The following is a 21415-nucleotide window of genomic DNA, read 5'->3' as shown; positions in this document are numbered from 1 at the left end:
CAGTCAATGGAGGCCTTTTCAAATAAACAAGACCAGGAACAACCGAACCCTTGTGCTTTTCAGGAGTATAATCCAAAATATAAACACATGCTGAAATGCTCTTTCAAAACCAGTGTAAGGTACAGTACACATGTTTTCATGCCAGAATTCCCAGTAGCCTTTGTGAGTGCTGAGACAAAAATGCAACAAAAGTATAAAAAGCAATAGTTTTACCAGTTTTCTCTGCTTCTAGTGATGATGTATGTGTTTCAGGGAAATGGTGATGATTCAGAATTTGGCATACAGATAGAGGTCTAAGGGAAATGTACAGCTGCTGAGATGCAAAAATGTCAAGTCTCAAAACTGCTGTCCCAGTATCACCGGCTCACGTATGAACTCTGGAGCCTTTGTCTATTCCCAAGACACAGATGAACATGCATGTCTTGGAAAGTTTGTCCTTGGTTTCTCTAAGTCTGATTTAGCAAAGTTAACTGTATTGGCTTTCTCCTCTTATTCCTGGATTGTTTCTCTGGTTTGTGGTGTGCTTTCTATATCCATATATTCATGAAGACAGCGTGTATCTGTTTATTTAAAATAGATTTGTGATTGGAAAACAAAGTTAATGTTTGGCTTGGGGGCAGAAATCCGAGCATCCAGGAGACCGATGCAAGGAGTCAGTAGTTCAAAGTCATCCTCACTTATGTATTGAGTTAGAGGCTGGGCCTGGGATACATGGATCCTGTCTAAAAAACAAAACATGAAAAGCTATGCCTAGGTAATACGATTTTTTTTAAAACACCAATGATATAAGAAAGTTTACCAGAATTCTAGCTTTTCCACTCAAAATACTATTGTCAAATGCAGCAAACACGCATTTTAGATTTGATGGACGAATAGAGCTAAATCAAAATGGATAATCTTGTCATCTCTTAGATGTGTCCCAAGGGGCCTGATAGGGAAAGGAGGATTCAGAGAGGGAAGAATGAGTTTTGCCCCTAAGTTTTCATTCCATATGGGTCTAACAATCTCTTCTCCACCCTCCCCTTTCCCCATGCCAACTATCATAGTCATCTTAGGTCCTCCATTAACACTTATGCAAAGGATGGTTTAGATTTCTTCTATGTTTACATTCAAGAATGGTTACATTGAGGATGCTTTCATTCAGGAACTCCCAGGGTTGAAAAACAAACAAACAAACAAACAAACAAAAAAGCTAAAGCACAATTTAGAAGAAATGGAGTCTCAGTTCCAGAATGTCCATTGTCTCATATAAAGGAATCACAATGAGGAAGCCCATCATTTTACCTATTGTTAAAGTATTAAGGTTATTTTAACAACTCTCCCTTTCTTCACATACTCTTCCCCGATTCCTTCTCCCTTTGCCCTCCCTCCTTTCCTAGTCGGTAAGAGGCACTGTGTATTTACATTTTGTATTTAGAAATGAAAAAAAGATCCCAATATTGCTTCACAATGTTCAGTGCAGTTCACTAGTGATTAAATTTTACTTCTTCCACAAACCCATCTTGGTAAAATTCTGTCATATTTTCTCAAATGAGTAAACTTTTGACACAAAAGAACCTTGTCGAGGTTTTAATCTCTTTCCCTTGTCAAAACTTACTAAATGCCTTTGCTCTACATATGCTTTAAGTGTTGCCTGTCAATAATCTACCCTGATATAGCAGTCTCTAGTGAGACTTTGCCAGGGCCTAGCAAACACATAAGTGGAAGCTCACAGTCAGTTATTGGATGGATCACAGGGCCCCCAATGGAGGAGCTAGAGAAAGTACCCAAGGAGCTAAAGGGATCTGCAACCCTATAGGTAGAACAACATTATGAACTAACCAGTACCCCGGAGCTCTTGACTCTAGCTGCATATGTATCAAAAGATGGCCTAGTCGGCCATCAGTGGAAAGAGAGGCCCATTGGACTTGCAAACTTTATATGCCCCTGTACAGGAGAATGCCAGGGCCAAAAAATGGGAATGGGTGGGTAGGGGAGTGGGGGGGTGAGGATATGGGGGACTTTTGGGATAGCATTCGAAATGTAATTGAGGAAAATACGTAATAAAAAAAAGAAAAAAAACAACAAGAAGATGAAATGGTAAAAGTACAATTCACCTACAACTTAGTTTTTATCTCTTTCTTTAAAAAAAAAAAAAAAAACTTTTACTTCAAAATCAAAACTGTTCAAACCATTTTCCACTGTCAGAAATTCAATTATGAGAAATGAGAATAAGTCGAACTTGACAAAGCAGTGCATTTTCTGATATTTGTGAGTTGTACGTATGTAGTCTTGCCAATTGCATTTATTAGCCTTGAGTATTAAACAGCTGGCAGAATTCCACTGTATATAAATAAGACATTTGAGACCTGGACAAGTGCCATTTTGAATGCGGCCAGCTGGTGCTTTTTACAGTTTCATTCCACCTAGCATCGTGATTCCACAGTGCAGACTGTTTAGGTACAGAGCAAGGGGAAAACATGGTGTGAGTTGGGAATGATATAGGAAATTCCACAGTGTAGAAGAGAACGTTTTAAGGGCTTGTTAAAGCAAGGGAATGGTAGGCTGTGCACCTGTCCAGTGAGATGACCTGGGTAAGCTTGTTGGTACCTGAGATCTGTTTTTAATCCTTAAATCTTTGTGCATTTACATTTAGGAATTTTGCACTACATTGTTTGAAGCAAAGTTCGGCTTTGTTTGGTTTTTGTCCTGTAATAAAACATGAACTCTTTTCCTCATCTATGTTCTGTTCCTATCAATGTATCTAGCCCAATACAAAGCTTCCTTTCTCGCTTTATATGAGAATTTACAATGGAGACAGTATACATCTCCTTTTCTCTTCTATATAATTCTACATAATTGCATGCCCTTCCTTTTGTAAGCAAGGATTTTAAGAAGGATTGAGGATTAATACACACAAGCACATGACACTGTGCCAAATTGTTTCCAAAAGGTCAAGTATTTATGTTATATCTAGTTAATTTCCTTACAATGAATATATTTTGTTTAACTGATAAGATAAAAAATAAATGTTGTATGAAGTGTGTTCTACATTTGCCAATACAATAAATGATGGCTTATTAATTTAAACTAAATGATGTATCTACTCAGATAAAGATCACTCTAAAGCTAAAGGTGTTTTCTTATTGTACTACATTGTGTGTGTGTGTGTGTGTGTGTGTGTGTGTGTGTACATGTGTGTGCTCACAAGAACCAATATTTAGATTCGAGTGGTTGCACCCAAGTTAAGACAATTATGTGTAACTCACAGTATCTTTTTCTGCTGAGAAATCTCACCATCCTCAGTATTCCTTTATTTTAATTCTCTGAGTATTATTCTAAACTTTATTGCTAGCTAGAATGTAAAATACTTCTTGATATCTCTAGTATATGTGTATGGTGATGTCTATGTCTTCTCCCCCATGTGTACGTGTATGTGTGTGCATTCCACTTGTGTATAGCAGCCTAAAGTAAGAAGTATCCAGATAAGGGTCTGAGGTAACAAAACACTGTCATTCTCTTGCTTTCATTGTGTTTTTCTTCATAAGGGTTTTTAGCACATTCCACTGTTTCACTCCTTCCATGGGTCTTTTGTTCCTCCTTCTAAGAAGGATTGAGGCATCCACACTTTGGTCTTCCTTATTCTTCCTTATTCTTATTCGTGTGGTTTGTGAATTGACTTGTTTCTTCTTCCCAGACTCTGGATTATAAGTGTTTATCATAGAAGAAGTTTCCATAAATCTGAGGACTTTCTTTGTTTCTTAATGATTTTCTCTACAATTTGACTAATGTTAATTCATAGTGTATACTCAGTACATTCTTCTGGTTTGATTAAGTACAAAGATACAGTGTTTTCCTTTATTTCCTAATATCAACAGTGCAATTTTCACAAGGATCCTTATTTGCTTTAAACGTGTTAATAACAATTTGAACATCAGGAAGAGGAGTGACAAAGAATGCTACCATAACATAGGAAGAAGTGTTACGAGGTACCTACTACCTTCTAGTCAAGAAAACGTCAGCGCATTTGTGAACTCATATAACCTCTAGAACCCTATAGTGGGTACAAAAGAGTAGGGCCCACAGTAGTAGAACACAGATGGAAGAGGGAGCTCCAGGGCCCTACTCACTGTTGAACTACTAGTTGCTCTCAGTTTCAGGAAAAGTAAAAACTGTTGTCTTCGGTTATGCATGAGTCAAGAACCTTGTTACTGATGACTACAATAGACACTTTAAATCCTATGCTTGCAGAGATTGTGTTAGTTACCTAAACGGTTTATGAAGCAAAAGGCATGAGTTTTGGATAAAGATCGATAGGGAAAGGGGATAAGAGTTGAAATATAAATAAATAAAATGTCCAATAAAAAATTAAGAAAAAATAGATCAATAAGAAATAAGTAGGGGGTAGGTTATCATTAGAGTTAGGAGCTGACATAAAGTGAAAATCTTCCATTTGTTTTCTAACTTTTAAGCTGTAGTGTCAATGCTCACATCTTAGTCAATATAGTCTTGAAAATTAAAGGTAGCAATAGTGACAGGTGTTTATACCTGACATTCCAGCGCAGGTAGAGTCAGGAAGAGCCCTTGTGTGGTCCAGGCTATTCTGGTCTAAATAGTGTGTTCCATGTCAGGCAGGCTTCAAAGGAAGAGCCTGTTTGAAAGGCAACCTGCCCCTCTCTCGGCCAACGCAACAAAGGAAGCAAGAGTGTCCTCCAGCTGAGCCAAGCTTCTTTAGAAAACATGTTTTCAACATGTTTCATTGAAGTTTTCCTTTCTTAATAACTGTTTCACTTCCTTTCACTCCTAAAAATGATCCTTGATTTATTTAGCAGATTTTTTCCCTCTCAACCATTCTTTTCAGAGAATGACTGTGAGTGTTCTGCTTGTATTTATCTTTTAAATGGAATAGTAAAAAGGCAAATTATTCTCTACATTACACTCTATGCTTTACTACAATGTGTCTTCTTTGGTGATTAGTCATTTTCCACTCAGATTTAATGCTAGGAAACAGATTTTACCCTTGGTTATTCATATTTAAAAGCATACTTTCAATCATATTTGAGCTGAAAATGGCTATCCCATTGTCTAGAAACTTGGACCCTCAGACATTTCCCATCCAGAAATATTCAGGGGTCTACACCTGAATCAGTTTCGTCATCATGTGGAGGATAACCTGAAGCTCATTGCATTTCTTGACTTACAATTTTCACTGAAAAAGGTCATCGTGCGCTTATCTTCCTACCTCTTACTAGAAGATACCCATAAATAAAAATTGTTACATTTGTCTGGACATATCTGAACACGATGAATTGTTTCGTTTTTACCCAGTTCTCTTGAAAATTGTCCTCTGCCCTTTCACACATTGATCACACAATGTATGAGTTTGTTCTGCTATGTACTCCCACTGAAATATGAGTTGGGTCTCTCTGCAGGCCCAAACAATACAGCTTCCCCACCATGTAATAGATGCTCTAAAGCTGTGAGCCAAATGAATTCTTCTTTATCAGTAGATTACTTCCAGTATCTTGTGGCATTGCCCAAAACCTAGCTCATATATCAATGCAGTTCTAAACACTGTATGCAATGGTAGCAGTGTTTAGAACTCAGTGAAAGCACACAGCTGAGGAGCAAAGGACAATCATCTGTGGAGAGGGGAAACTCTTAGCAAAGGCAGTCTGAATGGCATTCCCCCTACTGAGTAGGCTTCAGGAAGCGGCAGACCTCAGAAAAGAGAAATTTGGGTACCATATGAGTGAAATAAGGAAAAATAAGTTTGGGAATGTTCAAAATGAATAAGCTAATAAGAAATAAAATTAAAAAAGAGATGTGAGGCCAACAATATAGGAAAGCCCAAGTTTAGTCTGTGAACAAACTTTACTTCGTCCCTAAGTATGACAACAGCCAGTAGTCTATCGTTTGGCAACTCATGTTGCAATTTTGTTAATATTCTTACTTTGTGGGTTGATCATCAGCACTATATTAGTGTTATCTCTATATAACAAGAACAGCATTTGGTCTTTCATATTGACATAACATTATGCTGATATTAAGCAAAATGGGTCCTTTTCTCATAACTTTTCCTTCTTATTTAGTTGTTCTTGCTAATAATTTCACATTACTAATTCAACCTATCAGAAAGTAAGAACCTTCGGTAATCAAAGATTTCTGTGCTTGAAATATTGTTCTAAACTTTACTAGAAATGCTATGAGACACTTGTATGATCCCACCCTGCCCCCAACCATAAAACTTTCCTCACTTGTCAAATTAGTTAATAATAATGATAACTAGAGAATTTTCAATGATAAAATGTTCAGTACTGGCAAAGCCCATTTCTTAGGACTGCAGCAGGATTCTCAAATGTTAGCTTATAACCCCAGGGTTATTGTAAGGCTTTCAATGTTTTCAAATTACATATCAGCTTACAAGTTTTAGTCACAGTTCTGAAATGTTTCACTCGAAAGTTAAACAATTCTGCATTTGGATTGCTTGTGATTTTCTGTAGTGGTCTCCATCTGTTGCAAATAGACATTTCCCAAGGCACCAAATTAATGTCCAGTGCCACTCAAGTCAACCCCGAAGGCATGCATACAGGTAGCATTATACAAAACCAACAGGATATATTTAGGAATATATATGTCTACGGTCATACAGACATGCGATAACAACTAATCAACAAAGAGGTCATGGCTTTGAAGAAGAGCAAGGATGGGTTTATGGGAAAGAAGAAACTGCAGCTAAGTGATATTAAAAATAAAACCAATCCGTTTTTACAAGTTAGTTAAATTATCTTGTCAAAGCTGGTGGATTATGTGGGATGGCACTTGCTGCTGGGTTCCGGTAAGGGTTAAAACGAGAATGTGTTGATTATCCCCCCATAACATAAAGACAATAACCCTGTCTTCGCTGCTCCTTCAGTTCTCCCTAGCAGTTTCATCGTGATGTCCCTAGTTCTGTATTTGCTCTCCATCTCTTGTATGATGAGAAATCCTCATGGTCTAAACCATGCAGAAAAATCACTTCTCATTTCTCCAACATTCCACAGCTTTTTAACCAGCAACTGCAATGACCATCTAAAAAAAAGGTCACTTGTCTGCTCAGATCTCAGCGTTGGACACAGATCTGCTTCTATAGCCTTTCCCCCTCTTCCTAGTGACACCCAGATGCTGCCTAGTTCAGGCTTTCTTCACTTCGGTCCTTTTCCTTATACCCATAACCCTTTATTAAAGTACTTCACAAGCATTAGTCCAATGCCTTGATCTGCCTTTTTACTCCTCTATCCATATAACATCTTTTTGAGTAAATCTTCCTGTAGAATTAAAAAAAAAATTGTCCCACCTCTCGAGAACCGCAAATTTACCTTTTTTCTTACATGCTTCTGGGACCCTTTATTAAACATGTCACTGTGTAAGACAACATTTAACCTTAGCTTTTTATTTTCTCCTTCTCTTTTGTGACTACAAGAGAAAGATGTAAGACAGAATTGAGGTTACACTGACTGCTATAGTTCCAACATTGACCACTAAGGTAGAGCAGGTATTTGACAAATAGGTGAAGAATTAGCCATTTGAAGCCTAGCATCAGCCTCCAGGAAACTGTCTGGTGGTATTTCAGGTTAGATGCTCTTAGGTTAATCCATATGACTTTCCTTACTGGCTTTCATTACATTGGCTCTTCTTTTCTCAGCTATTTTTACTATTTTCCCACTTCATTTGAATACCATGCCTAAATGTTTCACATGCTTTTTAACTCTTTTTCTCTAGTTCTCACACCAAAAGAAGCCAGTGTGTGATGGTGTAAATCACGTTCCCAACCTCCTCTCTAGTGCTGCTAACCACACATTCAACCTCCTCTCTAGGGTCCCACACTCATCTCTCATCAAATTCTTGTCCTCAGTTGAGAGGTACTTCTGTATTATGATCACTACCAACCTCCCTTCCCTACCAACTCCATCACTTCCTGGCCTTGTTTAATAAAAGTGATGTGTTCTGCATGTCTTTTCTAACGTCTCTCCACATAGTAATCAGACCACTAGCTTCTTATGCCATGACTTACAACACACCATTCCTGTGTCTCAAACCTTTACTCAATTCCAGGGCTAAAAGTATTTTTAAAATTCTTGTATATAGGCTAAAAGGATTTCCACATCTGTGTTAATATCCATTTCTCCTCTAGTTCTCCATTGTTACATGTGCTTGTCCCCTCACCCACACTGAGCACCTAACCTACTATTCTTCTATTCATAATCCCCAGCTCTCTGTTCTTTCAATCCAGGTTGCTTTATTCGCAAACATATGTTTAGCCTAGGTTCCAATTTCATTCAAGTATTTGCAGAAATCAATAGGTGTGCTGATTACTGTATGGAAATGTTTATTCAGCTTTCTGTTTTCTTATTTGTATTTTGTTTTACTCTTTCATACTGTTATCTTTATCATGTCTAAGATAGGTACACTGTGCGTATGTGTGTGTGTGTGTGTGTGTGTTAATAATCATATTCCTCATGTTTAACATTAAGTCCATGAAAACTGTTCTGAGGCGGAATTTTCAGGGCACAGCAGACATTCTGGCCTACAGTGGATTTCTTTTGAATAGGTAAATAGCTAACATCTACTTTCTATTTGTATAAGTTTAAAAATTCAGAAGCTAAGCTTTTTTCCCCCGCATCTTTGTCATAATGATATTGTCATAAAATTTGGGAGAATTCAGGTACGTAAAAGGCAACTCCTTTACTTAGGTAACCAATGACCTTTGTGTAAGCACATACTTTCAGTTTGGTAAAAACAAAGAACTTTATAAGCATGTGCTTGGTCAGTATATGATAATAATCAAGGTATTTACTCTTAGTTTAGTAGAATACTTCATACTTCATAACTGTTTGCTTAGCTAGCAGGTGGTTACAGGTGCGATTTCAGTCTCGATTTCCTATTTTAACATAAAGAACTCCTACAATTACTATTATCATCTCGATTTTAAACACGAGATTACTAGGTCAATAAACTAAGTACCAAATAACTGGCAAAATACAATTTACTTTCATTTTTATTAAACTATAGAATAAATTCATCATCATGCTATATTCCCTATATATTCTCCTTTTAAAAAATATTAGGATTGCTACTGTGAAATAAATTTATAACGATACTGTGATATCTTGGAGCATGTACAGTGTGGAATAGTGCTAGCATTGGTATTACCATACTTAGAAGTAGTGAAAATTCTTATAAAAGAAAAGATGACAGGCTCATTTATAATAAAATGCAAAGTACCCAAAGATGCCCTTACCTTTTACTGTGAATTATGCTCATTTAATCTCAAGACAATAGGACAGGGTTACATTTGTCATGAATTGTGGCCCTAAGTAAAATTAAAGCAACTATAGATAGGCTTAAAAAATGAACAGTAGAAAGCTTAAATTAAAAGCATACTCATAAGAAAATTGATCAGTGTGTTGTTTTGATTATAAGAAATGTTATGCAGACTAACTCAGCTTTAGCAGAAGAGCAATGTAGCGTGCTTACTCTGTATGACACAGCTACAGTCATGTTAAAGATACATTTACTTTGTGCCAGGATATATCGAAAAGTTTTGCTATAGTCTTTTTCATGTTTCTGATGCAAAAATCAAATCATTTCTTTTTAAAATATCCCAATGATTAAACAGCGGAACTCAATGTCACCCATAGTCTGTTTATCTTCGGAGATTAAAGCCTGTAAGTCTGGAGTCCATAACGTATTCAAGAGTAGGAGCCCATGAGTGTTTCCATGCAAAATGGCTCCTCCAGTTTTCAGAAAATACCACTCAGGAAAGAGTCTGCAGTTTCAGCCTTGCCCTGTAAAGCAGCTTTGATTGCAGAGACATGTTCTCAATAGTAACACATACTTGGTTAAACTTTAAACTTCCTATCAGAAGGTCCATAAAACCTAGTGCAGGATCCATGTCACACAAGTTAATTTCATTTCCGTCACTGTGAGTGCTGTACAGGTATATTGCAAATTGCTAAGAACTGCAGCGGCTGTGACCTATTATCAGAGCAGGAAATTACATGGGTCTCACAGCTGATGTGCAGGGTGCTGCTGTCACTGCTCTGCATTAATTTCTAAGTCGTTGGCCATTTGTAATAATTCTGTAAATGCTCATCTTAGCAGTTTTCAGTCTAGACATGTTAAGCCCATGTGCATGGAATTTTCTTCCCATCATTTCAAGCAGTTACACTCAATTCTAAAATTACATTTTTTATTGGACAATTTCACCTTGAACATTCTTCTAAGGGTTGGAAATATGATAGCCTCATTGTCCTGCTCCCTAATATTAAAGGAAAATTTATTCTCCAGAAAGTACAGCCATTTAGCAATATATCAAAAGAAAGGTAGAGAAAAATCTTTGATAAATGCCTACATCAGGTTGTCTTTCTTTTTTTCAGTTCTTACAGATTCCATGATAATTCATTACCCTACTTATTTGACTTCTTTCCAGGTGTGATTATTGAATAATAGAAAACTTTTTATTGCTGAGTGTGGTGGCACATGACTTCAAATCCAGCAGTAGGGACCAGAGATAGATGATATCTGTGAGTTTGAGGCCAGCCTGGTCCACAAAGCAAGTCCAGGAAGCCAGGGTACACACGGGGTGTGGGGGGAGAGAAAACTTTTTATTTATAGTTTTAAATTGAATATAGAAGTGTTTCACTGTGTATATGAAGCCTCTATACTGAAAAGAAAAAAATTCTTACTCGTACTTTCATATACACGTTTAGAAGAAAACTAAATTCAAATTGAAGATGGAGTTGAAAATACTTAATATTTTTCCATCTTGGTATGATACTGTCATTGAATATTTCATTTTTATGTATGTAGGAATTTTGCCTGCATGCATGGTTTCCCTTCATGTCTGTCTATGCATCATGTGCATGCAGTGTCTACAGAGGACAAGAGGCATTGGATCCCCTGGATTTGTAGAGGATGTCCTTGAGCCACAATGTGGAACTCAGCCTAGGTTCTCTACAAGAACAAATGCTCTCTAGCCCTGGTGTCCTATTTCTCAAATATCAATTCTGCTGGATAGGAATTCCCTTATGTTAGCCTGTCTTTAAAGTGCTTTTTTTCATAGTTTAAAATGTAGAATCCTTTTCTCTGATACTGTATCCTTCACTTTCAAGTACTTTGTCTTGCAAAATTCATGTCACCAATAGTAAAAATACTTACCATAAATTTGTTGACACTCAGTATCTAAAGATTTCTTTCTCACCCTGTCCCTTCTGAAATAAATTTGTCAGAGGCCTGGTATTCAGTCAGTTAAGGACAATATCTGGTATAACTAAAGCACTGATTGCTTTTAATCCAATGCCTTATGGAACCAAGTCTCCACTTCTGTACTTTGTTAATTGCAATATGTTTGGCACTTGGCACATCATATGCCATTTAAATTTAGTTATTCTCTAGAGGGTAGTATCTTTGTTTTTGGCACAGATGCTTCAGAATGGAAATTGATCCAAATAAGAGACCATCCACAAATCAGCACTGTGGGGATAGAGATAGGAAAAAAAAAATCATTGTTATGAAAACCTCTCTCCATATTGGTGAGGAATAACCCTCTCAAAGGAAAAGGCCCAAAGGTGGTAGATTAGGACATCCAAAGCTGCCTTCTCTGACCCACATGTGGGAATGCACACATTTCCAAAAACCACAAGACATCACAGTTGCACATATACGTGTGTGTGTGTGTGTGTGTGTGTGTGTGTGTGCACGCTTTATATATAATAGTAAGAAATACAATTGGAAGACACTAGTTCCTTAGTGGCAGGTATCCTGTCTTCTCTATTGCTAAATGTCCTTGTAGTGTTTGGTGCATCATGTTTAGTCAATATTTGCTGCTAGTGAGAGGACACAATTTCTCATGTGAATACATTTCCACTTATTTACACACCAGCTCTGGTTTTTTTCTGATACTATGCTTCAGTGTCTTCCTGAAATTTATTTTAATATAAGCTCTTACTCTCAGCATTTAGAGCAGGTATTAAAGCATATTATTTTAGAAAACAATGAGCAAGCACTAACTCATCAGAGGTGATACTAAAACTGTTATCTAGACTTTTGAGTACCCAGTCTAAATCTCTCCTCCTGCCTTGCCTTGGAAGTACCTGTCTCTCCTCCAGATCTCATCACGTGTCTCTCTTTAGATGTTTCCCACAGAAGCAAATGAAGTATGCAGACCATTTCAGGTTCACTAGTGACCCCAGGGACCTCTGCTCTAACTGTTGGTGACTGTCTCTGATCACTGCCCCCAACCACTGCAACTCAGTTATGGAAACATAGTCTGCTCTTGGCTATTGCCTGGCTGCATCTCCTTTCTGCTGTGTGTACCCCATACCAGCACTGTGAACATTTTACCAACCACTTCCTTAATGTTTTCTTCTCAGTGATCCTTCTTTCTCAGGATGTCTTTGCATACCTCAAACAAAAAGGGTATCTTCATCTACTTTGCATGCCAGCTCTGCAGCGTCCAGAATCAAGTTCTGGGTAACAGCAATAACAAAACTATCACAAATCCTTTCTCCTCATAATCCCAAAAAGTTTCTAGGTCAGGCTTTACTTACAAAAATATTTCATTCATGTGTTTAAAGTTGATTAAAATTTTTATTAATAAGTTATTTTAGAAATCACCACCAAATAGCATCCTATGAGCACGCTATAAAATATCCTATCAAAAATAAATTTCATTTCATTCATAACAGAGCAAATATATTGGGAGATATGACCTTCCTTCTTCCTGTGTGCTGCTGAAGTTTTATGTGGTGTTTTTTGTTTGTTTTTGTTTTGTTTTGTTTTGTTGATAATGCATGGTTCACGTTTCTACTAGGTAGAAATACAACCATGTGATTAGATTTACTCAGCTTTCTGTCATAAGATCTATGACTCTTGTGGGAGAAGAAAAGGCTGTCCAGGTGGGCTTCTGTATAAGACATGACTGCATCTTGGTGCATTTGAAGTACAAAATGGTTTGGAGTACATTGTTTAGCTGAGTGCTAAAAAGACATGTTAGATAGTTTCATTGTGACCCAGAAGTTATAAAAGCTATTATTGGAGCATGCTGTCAAGTGATGCTAGGATGCCGAACCTGTGAAGACCGAGGAACAAAGAGAATGCTTCAGTTCTCAAACAAATATGTGTCACGTTCCGCTAAGTCCTTGAGCATCAGAACAAAATAAGAGCAAGCAGGGGGAGGGGCCCACCAAGCAATGTGTTTTAGAAGTTGTCTGGTTAACAGCTGGCTAGAATCAAGAATCACTGAAACGAGAGAGTTATATGCACCGCAGTTAGCGACAAGGCTCAGAGTGTGATAACAGTTCTAAGGTCTCCACATAGTTCTCCTTATTCCCAGCTGGTAGGAGAGGTCTGACATGGCAGACAGAGGTACGATAGAACTGAGCCATCTGTGGTTCTAGTGTGAGCCTTGGGATTTTATGAAACTAAAGGGCTGAGAAGGAAAATGCACCCGTGAATCTACCTCAGATGTGCTGTCAAACGTGAAAACAGGTATTCACAGTGGACCCAAGGACCCCATCCATTCAACCATTCTGGGGACCTGGTATGTTTAACAACATCCTGTGCATATATTACCATGGCTTATACAATATCCTGGGAGCCCTGAATAGAGAGCTTATCTCACTCATTCCTGATTGTGGTGCTCACTCGGGAACTTTTGCTGCCTTTGCTCATCAGCAGTCTCTAATCTTCTCACCTTCTTACTGGCTTTTCATCTCTATGTCTTACCATCCAAAGCATCCTGATATATTAGCAGGACAGGAGGAGTTACTCCTACAGTGTTCCAGTGGAGGAAAAAGAGGCTGTTGTTTTTCCTATATTTAGTTAGATTGTTCTCATATCCTTATCAAATGTCTGAAGGTTAAAGTGGGTTACGAATGTTATATCCAGAACTTGTCACCCGGCTTCCCAGGTGTTCCTCCACAGCCATGACCCTTTTGACATTTCTCTCCTTGACTTTGTCCCAAGTCTTGTCTTCAGTGCTGATTTCCTATCTCCTTTCCTAGTGATCCTCTGAGCCTAAGCATGATGCTGTATATACTCACATATTCAAAAAAGTATATTTTATAATTCTATTCATTTGTTTCAAATCTTATATTACTTGACTCTTTATATTAAACTCTTAGAAATATATCCCCGACTGTATGCTCAAACATGTGTGAATGCTTTTGTGATGAGAGTTAGCTGTAAAAGATTGTATAAGTAGAAATGCAGTGATCCTGTTGACATAGCTCTGTTGTGAGCTCAGCAGTGCCGTTTTTAAAGTTGAATGTGTTTGTTCACACTTCAAATGCTGTTTCAGGGGTAGAGAGTGCTCAAATATTTCTGGGACAAATATTGAGGTTTTTGCACTGGGTATAGCTGTACAAAGAGGAGGAATATATGACTAAGGGGCATAACTGGAGAAAGGAAAAACTCAAATCTACCTAATATCACAATTAATCATTAGTATATTAGGAAAGCATAGGTCTATGGCTTCCTGTGAACCATTGGAATCTACAAGTAATTCTAAATAGAATAATACTATTAGTGACATTTTAATTTTTGTCATCTGAAATTTCATGAGAAACCAATATTATATTTTATAAAGGTAAAGTATGAAATTACTTTTCTTATTAATTTCCTCCAGCATAGTGGTTTTTGTATGTGCTAAATAATTGAATATTTCCCACCTTAAATAAAATGTATTCCCACTTTTATTGTTCTTTATTCCCTGTTCTCAACTCTTTAAAAAGGTTCTCCATGAGAGGAATTAATATAAAACATAAAACAAATCTTTTATTAATATAATTGAGGTATATAGAAAAGGCAGTTATTAGGTTAAATGTCAAATAATTATTAAAGTATTTGTTCTTCTGAAAAGTGCATAGTTGACTCCAGTGGAATTTCAGGACCTTTATTTTCTAGAAAATGTTAATGAAATCTCCCAGGAAGAAACTGCAGGATGATTTCTCAAGCACAGGGAATCGGAAGAGTGTTGTGGTTACAGTGATCTCGATCATGAAAGATAAGGAATTCTATCTGAGCGCTTCAACTAAATAATACAGATATTGAATATGGTCCTGGAAAGCAGGCTAAACATCCCTATTGACAATTTAGAGAATTTAAGAAAATATTGCAATTTTTTTCATGCTTTCATCTGGATAAGGCTATTTACTCCCTTCTTTAGATTTGTTTTAAGATAATGAAGGGATGAAAAAATACGCCTAAGACTGCAAATTCTATATGTCACTTCTACGTGTTACCCATATGCTTTCTTCATGTTTGCCTTAGGATAATACCTATCTGGTGTAGTATTTTTTGCTATTTGTGGGTCTGTACATTATTTCTGAGGGGAGGGACATGTGCTGAAGCTGGACATTCTTTGCACTGATAAAGCATATACTTCCCAAAAAAGGTTTAGGTGGTGATGCTGGCATTGCAGATGTTAAGGAAATAATATTACTTTAGAGATTATATTTCTGCCATTGATTTTCCTCAGTTCTTGCCAGTTAGAGACTCTGGCTTTGTAAATGGTTGGAGATGGCAGCCCACCATCACTTACAGGCAATTAGGTCTTCATTACAAATTAATGAAGTGGTAATTGCTCCCTGCAACCTTCCCGGTGAAAAGCATGCTGGTGTTGTTTGCATTATCTTCAGGCAATTCATAATTCTGTTTTCAAGAACTTGTGATAGCTTGCCAAATTAAACTACAATAAGAATTTCATAATTAAAGTCATATTTTACATCAAATTATGAAAATTTCTGCAGAATATGCTGTTTGAAGTTTAGCCACATATGGCTTATCGTAAAAGAGATTTGCAGAGGATTCATTGATCAAAGTAAATATTCCTTTATTATTATGAGGAACATTAGATTTAAAAATGGGAAGCCAATTGATTTTTTTTCTCAATTCACAATGGCATGATCTAACTGTCCATAAAACATAGAATGCATTCAGAGAGGCATTACTATTCAGTATACAACACTATCACAAAACACTCATATCTGACACCAGAAAATTTTGGAACACCTAGGGCAGGCATTTTCCCTTCTAAAATTAGCCCAATACTTTAAGTTTCCTTTAACTGTGAGTTTATAGCTATAGATACTTTGGCATTTCCTCTGAAAAGATTCCTGTACAATCCATACATGCAATGAATGTTTGAAAATATACTTGGAGATTATCTTTAGTTACAGTAAGGTTGGAGGCTGATTTGGTATTTATGTTTCTGTCTTGGTATCACAGAGATAGTCTTCCTGTACCAAACAATAAGATCTGGGGGTAAAGGCTCTATGTGCGTACCACTTCAACTTCTCCTTTTTCCATGAGTTGTATAGGTCTTATCAGCAATGGAGTTTTGCCATCATTGGTATATGGAAAGCAGCCTGTAGTCTTGACAGCTAAGTCTTTTTGTCAGGTGTTTTACAGGGAGCCCCTTTAGCCAACAACTAATCAGGTCCCTGTATTGGAAGCATTCTTTGGTGACTAACTGGAGCTCTATCCCTTTAATTGGTAATATCATTTATGTTGTTCTTTTTTATGTATATGTTTTAGGAATCTTCTTCTATACTAGATTTTCATAATACCCCTCAAACGACCCTTAACTGGAGCTGTGCTCCCATATTCACTACTTGATCCCTTCTTTCCTGCCCTTCTCCATTATATCTTTTCATTTCAGTCTTCCCTCAGTCCATCCACAAACGTGTGTTCAATTTTCCTTTTCTGGGGAGATCTATTTATCCCCAGACATTTATACCTAACTTCTATGGTTCTACAAATCTACAAATTGTAGCTTGGTTATCATTGACTTAACAGTCCATATCCACAAGTAAGCAAATACATACCACATTTGAATTCCTGGGTCTAGGTTACCTCACTCAGGATGATTTTTTCACACACCCTAGATGGTTAGGAGTAGATCCATAGATCTCTACAAGAACACCATAGAAATCCCATCTTGTTTATGCTGTATCTCTTATGATGCTTTGGATCTCATCCTGTGTTGGGCATTGTTTCACTTACATCACTAATTTTGCCTCTCTCTTTTTGCTTTGACACTTCAGTGGGAAGAGATCAGTGGTGTTGATGAACATTACACACCAATCAGGACTTACCAGGTGTGCAATGTCATGGATCACAGCCAAAATAATTGGCTGAGGACAAACTGGGTACCCAGAAACTCAGCTCAGAAGATCTATGTGGAGCTAAAGTTCACACTGCGGGACTGTAACAGCATTCCATTGGTTTTGGGGACTTGCAAGGAGACCTTTAACCTGTACTACATGGAGTCTGATGATGATCATGGCGTCAAATTCCGAGAGCATCAGTTCACGAAGATTGACACCATTGCCGCTGATGAAAGTTTCACTCAGATGGATCTCGGGGACCGCATTTTGAAACTCAACACTGAGATTAGAGAAGTGGGACCAGTCAACAAAAAGGGGTTCTATTTGGCCTTTCAAGATGTTGGTGCTTGTGTTGCCTTGGTGTCTGTGAGAGTGTACTTCAAAAAGTGCCCGTTTACAGTGAAGAATCTGGCTATGTTTCCAGACACAGTGCCCATGGACTCCCAGTCTTTGGTGGAGGTTAGGGGCTCTTGTGTCAATAATTCCAAGGAGGAGGATCCTCCCAGGATGTACTGCAGCACAGAAGGTGAATGGCTCGTCCCCATTGGCAAATGCACTTGCAATGCTGGGTATGAAGAACGAGGTTTCATATGCCAAGGTAAGAGCATTCTCCTTTCTTTATAGTTCAACTTGTCTCCTGTGAGTTGATTTATTATGAAGTAGTGGAAATAAATTAACCTGAACTGATCTTACTTGACAGCACAACGTGGCTCTGAATGAGTAGTCAATTCGTATGCTAAATTACTCCATTGATGTGTTGATTCATGATCTGTTGTGAAATATTAATGGGTATAACTCTTGAGTTCTATGCTACATCCTGTAGAGGTGGCATATGTGTTTTTTTTATTCATTGTATATTAATTAATTTATTTAGTTTGGAGGATGCACACATACCATGGTATATTAGTGTTAAATGTATTAAGACAGTTTAAGGAAGTGAGAGCTCCTGTTAAGATTTGGGTCCTGGGTATCAAACTCAGGCAACTTTATATAGACTGAGCCATCTTCCAGCCGTGAGATGTTATTTTTGAAGTTTGCTTGCTGGCTAATGATCGATGGTGGTCTAACTGCAGCAATTGAAGTGGAATACATGTGCTTGCCTTAGAGGGTGAAAAGATATTTGGCACTCGGATATTCTAATTATAACAGAGTTAGATATTATGGTGAATATAACTGGCTTCATTTATCTCAATGATGTTTTCTTAATATTTATAGCGTATGGTCTGTTCTTCAGTTGGCTACTAAAGGATGCTTAAACACTTTAAGAAAACCATTTTATTTAAAAATCCAGGGCCAATGTATTTGTATTTACTTTTGTGGTGTTATTGTTTGTTGTTGTTATTTTGGTGGGGAGAGAAAACAAAATTCCTTGGGTTGGGAGGTAGGAAGAATCTGGGGAGTAGTTGGGGGAGGGAAAATATAATCAATAAATATTCTATGAAAAAATTAAGTAAAAATATTTTTAAAAATTTTAAATTGTAAAAAGATTATCTGACCCCAATATTTTACTTTTCAATTATGTTAGATTCCCTGAGCTTATATAATGTGTAGTTAATGCTTTAAATAATATTAGAGAACATGAATTCTGTCATTAGTTTGAGTGTGTTTTTTTAAAATCTGTGCATATAATGTAAAATTAGCTAAAATGGTTTTCATATGAAATTATATGTATATCAGACATGTAAGATTGTAATCCTGTTCTATTCAAATTTTCAATATGTAATTAGGTAAAGTTTTTAATACTAGAATATGCTGAAAGTACTAATTATATTGAGGGCTACCAATATATAGGAGAATATTAGTGCACAGTCATGTGGCCTTTGCTCATTTTCACACTTCCATGTGTTAGTAGACCCTGTACAGAGAAAAGCCTGTAATTCAACTTATGGATATTCAGTAATCAGTATTCAGAAGTCCATGTGAAGAAATGATGTTACCCAGGTCTCAGTAAGACAAACTAGTGCTCTTAACCACTGAGCTATTCTTCTAGCCCCTGTTTAAATGTTGAAAGTAACATCTTCTTTTGAATCCAGTGTGTCCTTTATTTTTGTTTGAAATTCATAGCTTCTCTTTAAACCTTAGTGCAGTTGTTTTGAAATTGAGATAGGTAAATAAAGGGATTGCACCCAAAGACTAAGGTTTCAATGTTAGCCATCCTGCTTTCATTTTTTGTCTACTGGTGACAGAGAAGGAGAAATACAAGTATATTCATTTTATGGGTATAGTTGAAGAAAATAAGCCCCCAAGGCATTTGCATAAAGCAATAAGGAATCTACTGCAAGCCTGATATGCATTGTTTATTTCTGATCTCAGTTTTTGTTTTCAGAATTTTAAGAATGAATTGTTACTTAAAATATCATTTTTAGACTGGGGATTTAGCTCAGTGGTAGAATGCTTGCCTAGCAAGCACAAGGTCCTGGGTTCGGTCCTCATCTCTGGAAAAAAAAAAACAAAGAATAAAAGATAATTTTGGATCTAAGTGGCAACTAATAAAATCTGGATTTATATATTGCCAAGAATCTTACACTTGTGAAACAGTCTGTGAAATGCAATCCAGTAAGTGTTTGTCACTCTATTTATTTTATATTTTATTTATTAGTGCAAAATAATAATATGCCAGACACAGGGGAATGTAGATAAATAAATAATCATATATAAGACTGTACAATTGAATCTACATTCCAGGAGGTCACAGACCAAAAATATATTCTGTCCTGTGTACAATGAGTCTTGACAATATAGTAGCAGAAGAGATTCATATTAAAGAATTCAGAACTAAGTATAAAAATGGATAATTGTGGCTTTGTGTTGTTTTTATAGTCATTCTTATTTGTTTACAAACTATTGGAATAGGAAGAATAAAGTGTTGTCTGTAGTAAATCTTACCTATTCCAAAAGAGAGAGTTCCCATGTTTTATTACATCATTATACTGCAATCACCAAGATCTACAGACGACACGTGAGAATGGTTTTAAGTTAGTCCCTGTCACAGAATGGCTTTCAGAAAGATTCAAATTTCATTTCTAGTCAATTTCCTAATGTAACTAATGTAATATGCCAATTATTTTTCTAATCTAGACAGTTAATTAGGATACTTAATGTTAAGTGATCTGAATAACAAGAATGTGGCAGGGCAATTACATCCATATAAAGGTTTTGTTTTCCACAAACACATTCATTAATTTTGAATAGAACCAAAAGGACAATCTACAGAGGCAAAATTCTGAGTATAGGATTTTTAGTGTACATAGTTTATTTTTTACAACAATACAGTTTTTATGTGCTATTAAGCATTATTAAACAGTATCATTTTAACTATGGGTTTGAATCAACCTTTATTGAGTCATTAAGATGTGCCAACTTGCAGATTGAACATTAGAAATTAAATGACAAGTATCATCATTGATAAAATAATCTTTTTGGACTTTAAAAATGTATATGTTGGGGCTGGAGAAATGGCTCAGTAATTTAGAGTGCTTGCTGCTCTTGCAGAGTTTGTTTCCTTGTACCTGTGATGTACAGTATGTATGAGCACAGTACCAGGTTGTCCTCTTTCGGTCTCCGGATGCACATGTCCATCACTGCCAATGAGAGAAAATAGAGTTTTAACACATTAAAAACACATAAATTAAATATAGTTCACTGTTGCCCTTACATCCATAATCCCTGGACTCTGCAGCCCAGTCCAGGCTAGTGGTATGAGTATGAGGTCTGCCAAAGTTACTGTGTGTTTCGGGTTAGATTGGGCTGTGGGATGAAATCTTGTCTCAGGTTTTAAAGAAGACAATACAAACTCAATTTGCAAAGACTCTGGAAAGTGATCTATTGGCTCTACTGTAGAAAGAGGTATTGGTGAAGGAGAAAAGTCACAAGATACTAAAACTCTCCACAGTAAGATTCAATGTTATGTTGCTGATCTTCCTTCTCTTTTTCCCTTTTTGTTGAAATTTGAAAAAAGATTCTTGTCTCATCCAATGTATCCTAATTATAGTTACCCTTCCCTCTGCTCCGCCCAGTTCCTTCCCATCACATCTCCCCTTTGAATCAATTCCCTTTGTGTCTCTCATTATAAAAGAGCTTTCTTGTTTCATATTCTATCCTTGTTCCTTTGTGAGGGTCCAAAAGATGAAGTCCAGGAAAGCTGAGGAAATCATGCACCTTTATATTTCAGTGATCATTCAGAGGTGAAGAATAAGATAGGAAGAAAATATTGGCAATAAAAGAAACTTTTCTTTTTTGTTGTCCTTCCTTCCTTCCTTCCTTCCTTCCTTCCTTCCTTCCTTCCT

At 36.8% G+C, this 21415-nt stretch overlaps 1 protein-coding gene across 2 annotated transcripts in view; it reads left to right on the top strand.

The window, feature by feature from the left end:
• The window catches only part of Epha3 (EPH receptor A3), a 304612-nt gene that overhangs the window by 66830 nt on the left and 216367 nt on the right, over positions 1–21415 (top strand). For both annotated transcript variants that reach the window (XM_021185614.2, XM_021185613.2), the window contains exon 3: positions 17067–17727. In XM_021185614.2, the coding sequence (XP_021041273.1) occupies positions 17067–17727 (661 nt within the window). The remainder of the gene's footprint in view (positions 1–17066; positions 17728–21415) is intronic.

Source organism: Mus caroli, chromosome 16, assembly GCF_900094665.2.
Source record: "Mus caroli chromosome 16, CAROLI_EIJ_v1.1, whole genome shotgun sequence".
Lineage (NCBI taxonomy): Eukaryota > Metazoa > Chordata > Mammalia > Rodentia > Muridae > Mus > Mus caroli.
Note: the sequence above shows the minus strand (reverse complement) of the source record. Positions and strands in the feature narration are given on the sequence as shown.